Source organism: Plectrocnemia conspersa, unplaced genomic scaffold (genome assembly GCF_051122295.1).
Source record: "Plectrocnemia conspersa isolate PC_06_02 unplaced genomic scaffold, ASM5112229v1 ptg000006l, whole genome shotgun sequence".
Lineage (NCBI taxonomy): Eukaryota > Metazoa > Arthropoda > Insecta > Trichoptera > Polycentropodidae > Plectrocnemia > Plectrocnemia conspersa.
The window spans coordinates 23,545,442-23,560,516 of record NW_028277170.1 but is presented as its reverse complement, the minus strand read 5'-3'; the positions used below and the strand labels follow the sequence as shown (position 1 = coordinate 23,560,516).

Below are 15,075 nucleotides of genomic sequence, written 5' to 3'. Positions count from 1 at the left end.
TAAATACTTGAAATCAAGCGTTTGGATATATTAAATATAAATATTAAACCTAAGAAATGTTCGGTTCGATGTGCGTCTTTCTGTACACAATGGCATGTTTTATGATAATGCTTTGTAAATATTTATCTAACAAAACTTGTGAATAAGTATTTAGGCAAATAATAAGTTGATATTATACAAAAACTTATGTCTATTTAATATATATATATATATATATATATTTATTTATAAATTATTGTCACATGCTTGTGTTCAAAGTGAGCGAATAAATGTATGATTTTTTATGTTGTGTTATACAACTCAATTTATGAGACAATTATGCTTAGCAATCATTTTAACTTATATTATGCTAAACTTAATTAAAAAATTATTTAACTATTTAACGACCAAGCATTTTTGTATATGCAAAAACGCTCAAAGTTTTCTTTATTATCATAAATTAAAAACTGATTTTTAAATAGTATGAAAGCTTTGATTTTTATTAATATAAATATATAAAATGTGTTGGTTTGCTAAAAAAAATATTTTTCTGATTCAATGATTTACATATCTTTAGAAACAGATCATTTAATAAAACTAAACTACAGTTACATTTATTTTTTATTGCAATTATTTAACATTAATTTTGTATTTAATTTTTAATCAATGTTACAATTTCAATGAAATCATTGAAAAAATGAGAAGATTGTATAAAAGCAATTATATTTTTAAAGTGCACCAAAACTCTCTAGTAATAATTAATATCAGATATTCCATATTTTATGGCTGATTTACCAATCAATGATATTAATTTTAAAGTTGTTTCCATAACTCCACAGTGTTCTATTTTGCTTTCATTAAAATAAGACAAGCTCTGTTAAAATAGCTTCAATCTCAGATCTTATCATAAATATACATATATTTTAAGAACAATAATGACAAGTACAAAACTTCCTCGTGTATGCCAATTTCCAATCTTCCATTCAGTGGTAAAATAATTATGTTCCCCACTTTCTGAGAAAGCTTTCAATTTCTAACTTGATTCAGAAATTGTTCCCTATAGCGAATAAGCTATTATATAATTTCATGCAAAATGTTTGTGGTGTAACTATATTTTAATGGTAAAATACATTATTTCCTATATTTCTTGGTATTAAATCGATCTTTTCCTGATGCTCAAACAATCGTGAATGTAATATTAAAACAAAAACTGTATTACTTCACGACATCATTTGATAAAAATATTTTATAAAATTACCTTTCAAATTGTTTATCAATACACGTTAACGTGTTAACATATGTACATATATACAGTTAAAGCACGTTCACACATTAACAAATAATTATAAAAATTACATAACTATGTAGGTGTATTAAATTTTCTCATTAAATCTTGTTTGATTACAATGAATTTTTCACCTTTGTTTGTGTGTGTGTGTGGAGACAATCTTTGGTGTAAAAAATCTTTTTCTTCATTACACAAAGATATACCATAAATACATATAGTTTCCCCGTCACGTTTCCACTTTCAACCCTAGGTAATTTTAAATTAGCAATAAACGATAGTCTATGTACTGTAAAATGAATAGTTCATTTGGATATACATATGTAAGTTGTTACAAAAAAATAATAAATGATGAATAAATATATTATATTATATACATTCATAATAATATATCAAAGTATTTTAGACATGTGAAATTTGTATATGTATTACTTTGCATAATGTATGAAATAACTACATAAGTGTAAATTTACGTTAAATAAATTATCATATTGAACATTATTCGTGTTTTATTCGTGATCATGTTTATGTGATGTTTTTTTATGGCGTTATAAATAAGTAAATGTTAGTATTGGGTGGCGGAGTCGTAAGAGCCCGAGAGTCTTCGCTGTAGTCATCGATGATTGTCTGGGAGTAAATGTTTATAAAGTTTCATAATGTTTCACAACGGAATCGCTCAGTTATCTAGCTTACATATTAAGACTTTATATAACAAAATAAGTGAAAATCGTTTAAAGCGTATCTAAACCGAATTTTGACCAATAGGAGAGCGCAAAAAACAATTATCACTTCTCAGTAGTCAAAAATTCACGTCAAAAGCAATAAAATCGTGACGTCGCTGTCGCAGTAGGAACGTTCGTTACCCAGCATTCCCACTGCGATGACGCCGAAACCATTTTATTGCGTTTGACGTGAATTTTTGCCTTCTGAGAAGTGATAATTGTTTTGGCCCTCTCTTAATTACTAATAGTCAGTTTAAATATACTTTGATCAGCCCTCTTATATTAGAAGTTCGTAGTAATATCGGTAAGAATAGCTATCATATTTATCAAACATTGTAATATCGAAGTGCGGACAAATTATGGAGCTATATGTGTAATGCAATATCTGTATTTATTCTTACGCTTATTTCCCCTAAATTGGCTTAGTATTTGTTTCGCTCCTTTTATTTATTTTATGTATACAAAGACCTGAAGGAAATTTTACTTTAAATACATTATTACATACATTATAAACAGCTGTAATTTAGTTCAGATTTATTATTTTTTACTTTTTTTATAAATATAATCTTGTTATGATTTTTTCAGAGTCGGGTCCCGGGAATTTGCCCCCTTTCCCCCACCTCTATCGGTAGGCCTGAGAGAGGTGGGTGGGAAAACCTAAAACCTGCCATTGTCCAATATTTACCAAAACTGGCTTTAAGATTATTTGTTTGAATTTTATCAGAAAGCAAATATTAAAAATTTAATCTATCTTGTAATATTCATATAACTGCAAGTACACCAAATAACACTGAATAACAAACAACGACACTGATATTTTGGAAATAAGCACTCGCATTTTAAAACGTACATATTTATTATAACTATTGCTTTCTGAGGGTGGCGCCGACATTCTTAAGAAAACTATTTTTTCATACTAATTTATTAAATTATTTCTTCATTTTTATAAATGAAATATTCTTACCTTATTTATACATTGTTTTTTTATTATCGAAGTTTATGGCCAATAATTGAAGTGTTATGAGAAAATATGAGCTGTCACTTAAGTGACATCGCAGCTCGCTCATTATAAACACAAACATAATTTATGTTAGAACGCGTCCAATTTCACAAAAATGAAATTACCAAGCGCAGGATGGATCTGCGCTGTAATTTTACTGTGTTTATCGACATTTGGAGTCTTCAATTGCGTGCGAGTCATACTTTACACATGCCTATTCATGTTGGGGTAAGTTTATCATAAAAAAACAAGTCGTTGATGATTTGTAACCAATGCAAAATTTCAAGGTTCGCGTCCATGATTTACCTGTCGTTGGACGATGAAGATTGTAATGGGCATTACACGAAAACGGAACTATTATCGAACCCTTTGGAAAAGAAGAGTTTTATAACTGGACCGTTAAAGGTGTGTAAAACGATCTATGTTTGTAACAGTGTTAATTGTTCTCCGAAAAATAAAATATACAGTACCTCATACTGTATTATATTGCACAATTATTATTGATTGTTTTGTATAATATTGCGCAATATCCTTGCTTTTTTTGTTTGTAGTATACAAGTGCCACAAGTTATCAAATGTTATATTAAAATTCAAATGACCGGGTACCCGTTAAAAATAACAAGGTCATTAAAAAAGTGCGAGTACATGGATAACCGGTTCCGATTCTACCCGGGTCGGAATCTCTACGATATTTTTTCATTATTTTACCTTAAATATAATAAAATATATATAGTAGGTATGGTAATTAAATTTAAAAAAAGATTCTAATATACAATACAATACAGAAAGAAAAATAGAGCACCAACAAAAATTTGTAAAGTTGAAATAAATTATCATAAAAATAATAAATATCAACACTATTTTTTCATGGATTATTGATATTTCTCACAAAATTATTAAAAACTATGTCCACAATTAAAAATATTAAAAAGATCCAATTTATTTTTTAATAAGAGAATATACACTTGTGATATCGATCATATTTAATTGTATTATGGTGTTTCAGCTCAAGCCATTGTCGAGTTTGGTTGAAAAGCTTAGCTGTGAAAATTTAGAAGTCACGGGTCACCGGCAAGTCGATCATTTCCTTCACGAGATCCTCGACGTTGTCGTCAGTGACTATGTGTGCATTTGGTACGGAGTGATTACTGCTGATACTGAATTCATCAAGACAATCAAGCATCTGTCACACTCAGTCGCCGTTAGCGTATCGAACAGAGTCAAGTCCGTCGATTGGTTATTGCATATAACCGGGAAAGCTATCGAGGATATGGCGTGTCATTTGCGTTTATTCAGGAGTGCGGGCGGGAGTGTTACTAAAACACCGTTCAGACATCCACGTCGAGGATCACCAGCTCACTCTCCAGCTAGGGCCGGTTTCCATCGGAGGAACAAGAGTGATACTGACGTGGCAACAATCTCAGGTTATATCACATTTTCTTTTCTATATTCTTTACATTGTTGTTTAAATTTTTTAATTCTAAGTAAACTGATAATTCATTTGTTTTTAAATTCAATTTTCTGCTAAATTAAATTATATTTTTACTTGTACATATATTGAAAAAAATTAGTTATAAGTATAGTTTCACAATTTCCGCTCATAATATCTCACTTTGTGCTCATAATTTCAAGCCTTACCTTACTGCATTGATCAAATTGATCGACTATTTTTGCCCAATGCCAAGGTGCAGAAACATCTGTGAATTTTCAGTAAAAATTTGAGCCCATGTGCTTCTCAAAAGAAGGGTTGGAAAAAATTGATATATTGCATCCAGATTATTATTTAACCCTTTGAGTAGTGAGTTAATTTATACACATTTTTAAATAATTATTTCTGTTATCATTTATTTATTATTATTTTATATTGCATTTATAGTAAATTATAGAAAAAAATCACGGATTCTCAATGTTTTATTGCTTTGCTTTATTATACTATTTTTTTTGTGTTAGTATGTTTTAATAATTTATTTTAAAACTTTTCTATTAATAAATTTCGTAAATTTATTTTATTATTATTTATTCTTTTTTTATTAATTTATTTAGCTTAATACAAATTTTTTTGTATCAATTCAGATGCTCTCAATATTTTTTATAAAATCGTTTTTAAAAACTTTTTGTTATGTTAATTTATTTTATATTAAAATTAAATTTAAAAAAATATTATATAAATATAATGTTTTTTATTTATTATTGCACATTATGAAACAAAATAAAGGACCATGGATTTTTGAGCGGCACTAGTCACTCGAGTATATTGAAAGAAAAAACGACTACCTATGTTGCTCAAGGAAACAAATTGTTTCATTCTAAGATTTTTTAAATTTGGCGAATAATTCGAATAACCGAATATTAGACTGAGAACCGTAACGGTACCAGTAGGACCAAAATAATTGTATTATTCATCAGCAATGTATTTGATATTTATTGTTTTTCCTCTGAATGCATTTATTTTACAGCTACAATAAACCTTTTTGTCGAAACAATGAAATTTGCTACTTGAAGATTTTCGTCTTTGGGTGATTAATTGGGGTTTCCCGAATCACTGATAGAAGTTTCTACATAGAGAGGCTATAAGCTCAGTCTCTCGGTAAATATCCAGATAGTGCATATATTTATTACACATGTAAAATATAATTTACTTTGAAAAAGTATTAATTTAATCATAAATTCCGTTTTTTCTTATCAGATAATATAAAATATTCTTAAATATTGTAGACATCTATGAATAAAAAAATATTAAATAAATTTATTCAAGCATATGTTACACACGTGTGTTATATTCAATGGTTATTTACAATTTATTACCATTTATTTATATAGGTGTATACATGTCGAATGTTAAAACCGCCAACACTTTGAAGAACAACGCCTGTCTCGAACAAAAGTTTTTCGAGGTCGAGTTTGAATTGGAGAACAAGAAATACTCCAGAGAGAGTATAAGCATAGATGACACAAAAAAAAATTGTAACAACCGTGTATTTATATTTAATCATATATTTAATAAATTTATGTTTAATTGATTTTTTTATAGTGATATTATCGGAAATAGCACAGATTATTTTATTCTTGACGATGGAAAATAATGAACTGAAGTGCTCGGTCACATCTTGTATATTAAGATCTTTGGTCTCATCGGTGTTTCAATTGATTTTGAATCATGTCGCCTCTCCTGATACATTGAACATGCTTTTTTTAAGAATGGTATTTTTCTTGAATAATTATATTGAATTTAGACGACGACTATAATTTTTATTTGATTTTGTTACAGAGCTGTAAGGATTCTTTATCGACTGAATCATTCCTGACTGTCTTACGCACAACTGATAATTTAGAAGAACTGAAAGCCACTTTAGCATTAGTGCAAAAAGAAATACATCATTTGGTATATCATTATAAAAATATTTGTTACATAATTAATATTAATACTGTTTATTTTTATTGTAAAGGTTTCAAAGGACAGTGGCGGCGAATGCGAAATTACTGTCAAGCAGCAATTGTCGTCGTTGCAATATCTCACGAGATTACTCACAAACCGCACTTCCATATTGACTCCCAATCCGAATTCTGCAGCTCCAACAATTCGTTAGTATCTGCAGCTTATATTTTGTTATGTGAATATCTGTGAAATCCAAAATCAATATGTATATGTCCATTGTGGGAGCCGAATTTAGATTTGTCATGGCCAAACGGCGCTGGAGTAGCATCGGCCGTGACGATTTTCGCTCTCTCTATCGGCAAGCTTGTAAGGGCTCGGACGCGTGCCGCCCCATTTTGTAATGTAAACACTGTAACCGTCAATAAATATACTACTGCAGCGGCTCAATCTGTGCCTAAATAAGAAAAGTTTAGCAGTCATATTGAATTCAATATGTCAATATTTAAGAGATGTTTCTTTTTATTTTAAATAAATATAGAATTTTCATTATAAAATAAAAATAAAAATGATACAATACAAACTAATAACTCTTGAACTGACTGTGTTAACGCGAATAGAATATAGGAAAAAATTGTAAAATTATAAAAAAAAAATTAAAAAATTTTTTTTTTGTAAATAATTTTTTGAGGTTAGAAGTGCAAATCTGATTCCGGTGTATTGATTTCCCCAATTTTGCGAGATAACAATTTCAATTTCCTCTGAAAAAATTAATATATATTTTTTATTGCATTATACAAGAATTCAAAAGGTTCTAAAATATTTTTAAATAATGCGAATCGCATCAAAAAAATTGTTTTAAAATTCATTATTGGATCAGAAAGTTTTTTCTTTTTTATTACAATTTTTTAGCCCAAGATTTTTACAATTTTTCGTAGTAGCGAGACACTATAAAATCTGTCGTTTTTTGCATTGCAGTTGTTCCGGATTCCTCGTCCGTGTTTTGAGATTGTAAAAATTCACTTGTAATATTTATTTCTGTAAGCACTTTGCGTTAGATCACCAATCCACAAATAAATTCAAAGTTGTCAAAATCTTATGTAATTGCTTCCACTGTTTAATTTACAAATGTATCTTTCTCCAATTTAACAACTTATTTTTAAACAGAATATATGTTTTTAAATCTGGTCTTCAAAGCACTGATGGTTTTATATGGCTTTCCCACCTAATATTAATACAATTTATTTGATAGAGAATCAATGTTTGAAAATTACATAATATTTTCTAAAAATTTATAACATATTTTAGGCGCTTTTTTCTTTACTGCGTAATATAATATTATACATATATAAAATAAATATTTTGATTTTAGGTTTCACAATTTCTTTATATCGATTGTATACATATATTAACATTTGTTATATGTAGTTTTAGCAAAACTTCCACTGGGTTTTTTACTGGATAATCACCTTGCTTTGTGTTACTTCTTGGACTTCGCTCATTCCATGAGTGCACATCCGTACATCTTTTGCCATCTAAGCATCGAAGCATGGCGTGCTAATGCTCTAAAATATTTAGCTGGTATGCTTCAAGTATCCCAGTCCTAATCGAATATTTTCTGTATGATTAACAAAAATATATTTGTCTAGAAATTGATAAAAAAATTAGTGACAAGTCAAGTTCGACCAAAATGATCAGATCGGCAGCACTCACTATTTACGATCAATACTTTTCAAAGGATTCTCGAAATCGTCTGGACGTACCACCACAAATTATCGATGTATTCATCAGCAGAATCAACTTACCGCTGAACAAAAACTGCTTGGTGTGGTTCGAAGACATTGAAAAACACATCTATTCAAAATTAGTTGTAAGAAAATCAATCCTATCTCATTACACATATATTACTTAATTAAAAGCAATACAATGATTTTATTTTTGTTCTAGTTGGTAGAAGAATCTTTTAGGAATTCCAATCAATATGTGCGCCTCTTGGCTGAATTGGATTTAGAAGACGTTACGTGTGAAAACCCAAAGTAATTATGTCTGTTTCATATCATCAAAATATACGCTTTTAACTTGTTATTTTTTCTTTGGTTGCCGTGCGTCTTTGTATACTATCTTAATATTATATTAAAAACATGTTCGGAAAAAATATTATTTGCTCATTAAAAATGTATGTATGTAATAATGCATAATTTGGCAATTCTTGCAATCATTTTTCGACATCTGTTGTTAAAGATAGGTTTGAAAACTAAAGCGTTTTGTGCAGCCATCTATGAATCAATGTTTATAGTTTAAGAAAAAAAAATATTTCAATGCATAATCCGCCCCTGATTATAGTTCATGTTTATTTATCCAGCTGCATATTTATTAGCGTTCCCACTGCGACGGCGCAGATTTTTTGCAGGCAATATTTTGTTTGCGCAATAATCACCGAACCAATAATAATCCATGTATATCAAATCTAATTTATTATCATGTATCACCTTCCTGTGAAAAATGGAACTCCTTAGAAACAAATACGATTACAACATTGCAGTAAATTTACCACTCACAATTCACGAGTCTGGGGGTAAATTAATTTTGATGTTGCTGCAAATTGACTAAACATATGTAAATCTTAAATAGAATTTTCTACTTATCGATCAAAAAAAATTGTTTTATTTTTTCATGAAATTCTAGATCTGATTAAACAAATTTTTTCTCATTTATATTTTAGAAAGATTGATCACAAACGAACTGGCAGCATGGGTAACACAACTTTAGGCATGTCAACAAATCAGATCGGCTCTTCGTTGCTTCCAAATGGTATATTTTAACAAAGCAGTCGATTATAATATAGACAAGTTTTATTTGTATCAAATTAATAAATTTAAGATATTCCTAAACACACTGTCGAAGCGCCGAAAGTCGTCAGTTTGCCAAAGCTCGTCGTAAAACCATTTGAATCGACTTCTCAACCAGCAACAAGTGGTATATGAAATATCGACATATACAATTTTGTTATTTATTTTTTAATAAATTTGTATTTTTAGATAAAATAACAACCATCACTCAAGATATACCGTGCAGGCTAGAAGTCCACATCGTAGAAACTGGTAATTCAAAGTGGACTTATCCTCCTTTTTTATATGATATTAATATGTAATTACTTCAGGTCTAATGCAAGAACGCGGAAGAGCTTACGGAGTATATTCTTTAGAAGTGAAAAAGTGGGATTCTTCTGGAAAACAGTTCAGCTGGCATGTTTATAGGCGTTATAGTGATTTTCACGAACTCAACATCACCATAAAAGAAGCGGTATTATTTTAATTGATAATTTAACACAGTTAGCTCTCTTTTAGTTGAATATGCAACCACTTTTGCACCATCTGCTTGAAAATCACTCGGGTCAAGTACAGATTTTGGATCGTTGCTACCAGTGAACGGTGCTGAGCGTTGATAACAGTGTTTCCAACTCCAAAATTACCTCTCGTCCGTCCCAAAAGAGTCAGCCTAATCTTTCCCGTAGATAATCATCTCCAGAAGTGAGGCTCTTTCATTCACACAATGCCTTCAACTGCTGCAATGGATTACGCTGTCAAACCTGTGTCTACTACGGAACTCACGCCATTTTGGAACTTTCTAGTCGATGAATTTCAATAGGTTTTACATTTTCACTACTCAATCGAATGACAAAGAGCTGCTTCACTTTAATGCATGTTACAAGTGTAGCGGCCATTTTATACGACTGCTGTGTCTTCATTTTGCATGTCTGATTCATACTGCCACCTGCCGGCTACTTTTTAAAATATATGTAACACTGCTACCTGTTTATAGGATAATGGAGCGTGTTTTTTATGTTGTTGTTTTTTAAATTATATAACATATATTTATACAACTATTACTTCAGTATCCAGAATTAAGTAAGATGGAGTTTCCGTCAAAGAAAACCTTCCACAATACATCTCGTAACGTATTGGAGAGGCGTATGGTACTTCTTAGCACTTGGATTAGTACATTAGCATCTCTCGGTTCTCCCGGAGGTCCTCAGAGATACGCGCCGCTACATTTGTACCTGTTGCCATTCTTAAATCCACGAGGACCGCAAGACAAACATCCCACAGGGGTATTACGGATACAAATCTTGATAATAATAAATTTATACACTCATTGACGCTTCTCCGTTTTATAGATAAACTCAATACTGGTGCAACCTTTGCGCCAGGGAATGCGCACTCTTCGCAACGTACCTGAACAACTCGCCAATACAGTCGACGACATCATGGGCGGTAATGTTCAAATTCTGTCCAATTTAACTGAGTGAATTGATTATAAGATTTTAATTTCAGGCATATCAAAATTTATCGGCACCAACAAAAGTTCGTTTCCCAGCACTATTCCGACCTTGTTACATTCTGAAACCGGTTTTCGAAAATTCGATATAGAAGTAACCGAAATTTTTATATATGTAGATAATAATTTGTCATACTTGAATGTCTTATAATATTTTTATTAACATAGGGACTCTACGAATCAGAAGAGTTGCCGTTGCGGGTAGTTTTGCTTCTACTCGATGAAGTCTTTGAGTTGAGGTGTCGGAACAAATGGCTCAGAAGACAGATTGTCACCATTATGAGACAGATCCTCACCACAATGTTCGCAGATGTATTAAACAGGTGTGTGAATTATAATCATTACTTACGTACAAAAAAGAACGCATCATCATCAAAATCAAATATATATTATAATATTTTTAAATATGTAAAATAATAAATGTAGATTTATTTTTGTAATGACGTCGACGGCACGATTTTATTGCTTTTGACGTGGATTTTTGACTTCTGAGAAGAGATAATTGCTATTTTGCAATCTCCTATTGATCAAATTTAGATGTGCTTATTCGGTTTAGGATGACGCGAATGCATCACTAAAACAAGCAACATGTGTTTCAATTACTTTAAGGCACAAAAAATAAATTTTAACTATACATTTTAGAATGTGTTTCAGATGCATTGTTTTGAAAAGTTATTTTTATTATTGATTTTTATAATACACTGTCTTATTTTCATCTATCTATACATTGTCCATATAAAAAACTTACAATAAAATGTTGAGAACCACTAAATAACTTTATAAATAAAGCAAAATTTACTCTAATATTTGTATAAGTAAACAAAACAATCATAAGTTGATAAAATTGCGACGTAAATTAAAAAAGCTTATAATAAAATGTTGATAACCACTGAATTTGCTTCATCAATAAATATAATACAACATAAAAATGACGATAAATGTGAAACATAAATAAAATAATAAGTAAATAAAAGGAAGACGTAATTAAAAAAACTTACATAACAATGTTGAGAACCACTGGATTTAATTTTTATTAATAAAGCAAAATTTATTTTTATATATCAAAATATTTAAAAAATAAACATAGGTTGATAAAATTGAGATGTTAATAGAAAAGCTTATAATAAAATGTTGAGAACCATTGAATTTGCTTCATCAATAAATAATATTGTAAATAAATATATTACAACATAAAAATTAGGATAAATGTGATACATAAATAAAATAATAAGTTAATAAAAGTAAAACGTAAATAAAAATGTTGAGAACCACTGAATTTACATTTGATCAATAAAGAAAAATTAGTTTAATATATAAGTAAATATATAATCATAAGTTGATAAAATTGCAATATAAATAAAACAGCTTATAAAAAATGTTGAGAACCACTGAATTTGCTTCATTAATGAATTTAATATAATAAATAAATATAATATAACTAATAAAAATAATGATAAATGCGAGACGTAAATAAAATAATTATGTTGATAAAAGTGGATTGTAACTAAAAAAAACTTAATATAATGTTGGGAACCACTGAATTTACATTTTATCAATAAAGCAAAATTTAATTCAATATATACATAAATAAAATAATCATAAATTGATCAAATTGACACGTAAATAAAAAAAAATATTATGAAATATTGAGAGCCACTGAATTTGCATCATCAATAAATAAAATAAAATAAATAAATATAGCATAATTAATAATTGTGAGATGTAAATGAAATAATTATAAGTTGATAAAAGTGGATCTCAAATAAATAAAAAAAGTAAATAAAAAAAGCTTATAATAAAATGTGGAGAACCACTGAATTTGCTTTATAAATAAATTTAATACAATAAATTAAGATAATAATATTTTTAAAAAATGAGCAAAACAAATTAAAAAAAAACGTATAAATAAACTTATATGCTGAAAAAAGAACTTATTACTCAAAGGGTTAATAGCTTAGAAAATTGTACAGTCCATCCAAGATGTGGATGCTCAGCGACACAGTATTGGTGAGAAGTATAATAGGGTAACCATGTGAAATAACACGTTTAATTAATTTTTCCTTTTTTAATTTAACTTATAAGAAAACTTGAAAGAAAATGTAAGATATCACTTTCTTATTTATTGTGTTATTTTATATACATATTTAACTCAAAAACATGATAGCAGTTTTGGAATCATTATCCAGGTGGAATATCTGTTTAATATGATATTCAATAAAAATGCAAATAGAATATTTCAGGAATTTATAATTAAAATATAACACATTATAATTTTTAATTCAATTTGCAACGTATGGTCACCCTACTCTTAAAACAGCCCTGAAATAGTATTGGTAATGTTCTCATATTGATATAAACAATTTGCAGAAAACTGTATATGTATACATGCTTACCCTTATTGCCAACGCAATGATGACGAGCGTTGACTTCTTGGATGGACTATACAGATATTTTAAGCAAGGTCCTAAAGAGTGGCTATGCAAAATTTTTAATAAATCAGTTGAAGATGTAAGATAATTTTACAAACATTTAGACATTTTTTTACAGGAAAATCATCGACGTTATTACTTCAGCTACTTCTGCCACATCAGTTGCCAGTTATTTGAACAATGTGAAGTGAGTTTCATAAAAAAAATCATAGTTATGAATTTGTAATATAAACACTGAATTCATGTTTTACAGACGCTCTTTTTTCATTGTGAACAATAAAAGTCACGAAGTTCGTGATGTGTCGGCCCAGTCTCGTACTCGTGTGGCGGCTAAGTCTGTCTTGCTCTCGTGCCGACAAGGTATTCATTGCGAACTATTATTATATTTCTATAAGTTATTAATCAATCCACTCGACTAAGTTTTGCATGCGAATGAACTGCATATATGTAATTTACGGCAAAAATGTATTAAACATATTTTCCTACCATTTGCAAAATTAAAATAATACTTATCTTATCTTTACAGAGGAATTAAAGCATTTGATCGGATCGCAGACGACGCATAGAGGTCTCATTACAGTTTTCGAGTTGTTCCAAAATCAAACGCTCAACACAAGACTGATATTTGTTTTATTGGAAGGTAATGAATGGACTTGCTTTGATTTGCGAAGCGTTCTTGAATTAAGTTTGATTTTTTAATGATGCTATAATTTATTTTATTAAATTGTAGGACTATTGAGGGTTATGTTTCAAGAGAGAGATCTGAGCGACGCTTTCGAGAAGATGCTTCACCAATCTTTAAGAAACGACTGTTAAATTATATAAATTACTACTTTGTCTTTAGTTTTCCTACTTTTATTTGCATAATATGAGCATTTGTGATTATATTTTTTTTATATTTTATCATAGATTTATTTATACATCATTTTATTTTATACAAAATTATTTATTTTATACAGATTTTTTATATACATAGAGTTATTATTTATTCTAAGAGATTATTTTATTTAACTATTTATTCAAAATCTATTTATTTATTTATAGTAATTTAAAATCAAGAAATGAAAAATGTATTTATTTATATAAGTAATAAAATTTTATTTTATTTATTAATCTATGGAAGTTTTATTTTTGTAACATAAGTTTTGCAAACTGTTCAGTGACAGGCTACGATGTTTCGATTATGGTTTATTTTAATATTATATTAAAAACAACAAGAAAACTACTTGGAGATGATGTAATGATGAAAAGTGAGATTGCATTGAGATGTGAAGATATTTTTATTCATATATTATATATTAGTCACTACTTCAATTATATTATATATTAGTCACTACTTCAAAAGGTTGTATACTAAACTAAAAATATATTTATTTACTTAGCTAAGTTTTAAACCTTTTATTTAATTATTTTTATATAAGGTAGGGAGGCATTATACAAATTATGCACAATTATTAATTATACATAAAAAATAACAATGGACCTTCTATTACTTAAATTAAAGTACAAAATTTTGGAAATAAGAAAGAATATTATGCTACGAATTATTTATAATTCACTTATGCAGAAAGGCAACGAATCGTCAGCGTGAAAGTTTACGATCAATCAGGGACGACTATTAAATAAAGAAGCAGGTGTTTATGAAGAAGTATGTTTTTTTTACAAATATAACAGGTTCGAGTTTGGTCCACTTACAAGTTGTTATGCCATCTTTCGTTGTGTACAGGACCGCTATTTATTATCATATTCATGCTTTCTGTAAAATGCAAAGAAATGCAATAACAGTATAGTCTCCTTTATTTGCCATAAAAAATTTTTGCACAATTCACATGAAGATCATATGTGTATACAAATTTGGGTCAGGCTGGAATTATATTTTATTGGCAAAGCGATTAATATTGAAGTTAGCAGTGTAGTATTGCGTGACGTAGTCTAAAAGTCGCCCTAAA

The 15,075-nt window shown here is 28.9% G+C and overlaps 1 protein-coding gene across 2 annotated transcripts; it reads left to right on the top strand.

Moving 5' to 3' along the window:
- Positions 1-3,002: 3,002 nt before the first annotated feature.
- On the top strand, positions 3,003-14,186 carry LOC148234562 (sorting nexin-13-like). 2 transcript variants are annotated; one of them, XM_088188150.1, is made up of 22 exons: positions 3,003-3,214; positions 3,274-3,391; positions 3,993-4,410; positions 5,807-5,950; positions 6,018-6,187; positions 6,255-6,368; positions 6,433-6,568; positions 7,788-7,940; positions 8,009-8,229; positions 8,307-8,395; positions 9,082-9,170; positions 9,240-9,335; positions 9,398-9,460; positions 9,520-9,662; positions 10,255-10,470; positions 10,537-10,633; positions 10,694-10,791; positions 10,866-11,020; positions 13,245-13,313; positions 13,380-13,486; positions 13,653-13,766; positions 13,857-14,186. In XM_088188150.1, the coding sequence occupies exons 1-22, from the start codon at positions 3,102-3,104 to the stop codon at positions 13,940-13,942; spliced, it is 3,009 nt and encodes a 1,002-aa protein (XP_088044276.1). In that variant the 5' UTR covers positions 3,003-3,101; the 3' UTR covers positions 13,943-14,186. The 2 variants fall into 2 exon arrangements, with proteins under 2 accessions (XP_088044276.1, XP_088044277.1); XM_088188151.1 differs by lacking the exons at positions 3,003-3,214; positions 3,274-3,391; positions 3,993-4,410 and adding an exon at positions 5,443-5,573 and having other exon boundaries at positions 13,857-14,183.
- The last annotated feature ends 889 nt before the right edge of the window (positions 14,187-15,075 follow it).

Excerpts from the sequence above, each read along its gene's own strand:
- LOC148234562 (XM_088188150.1), top strand. The coding sequence starts at position 3,102 with ATGAAATTACCAAGCGCAGGATGGATCTGCGCTGTAATTTTACTGTGT. Across the intron at positions 9,663-10,254 it reads ACATCACCATAAAAGAAGCG|TATCCAGAATTAAGTAAGAT; the intron begins GTATTATTTTAA and ends CTATTACTTCAG. Across the intron at positions 10,792-10,865 it reads TTCGAAAATTCGATATAGAA|GGACTCTACGAATCAGAAGA; the intron begins GTAACCGAAATT and ends TTATTAACATAG.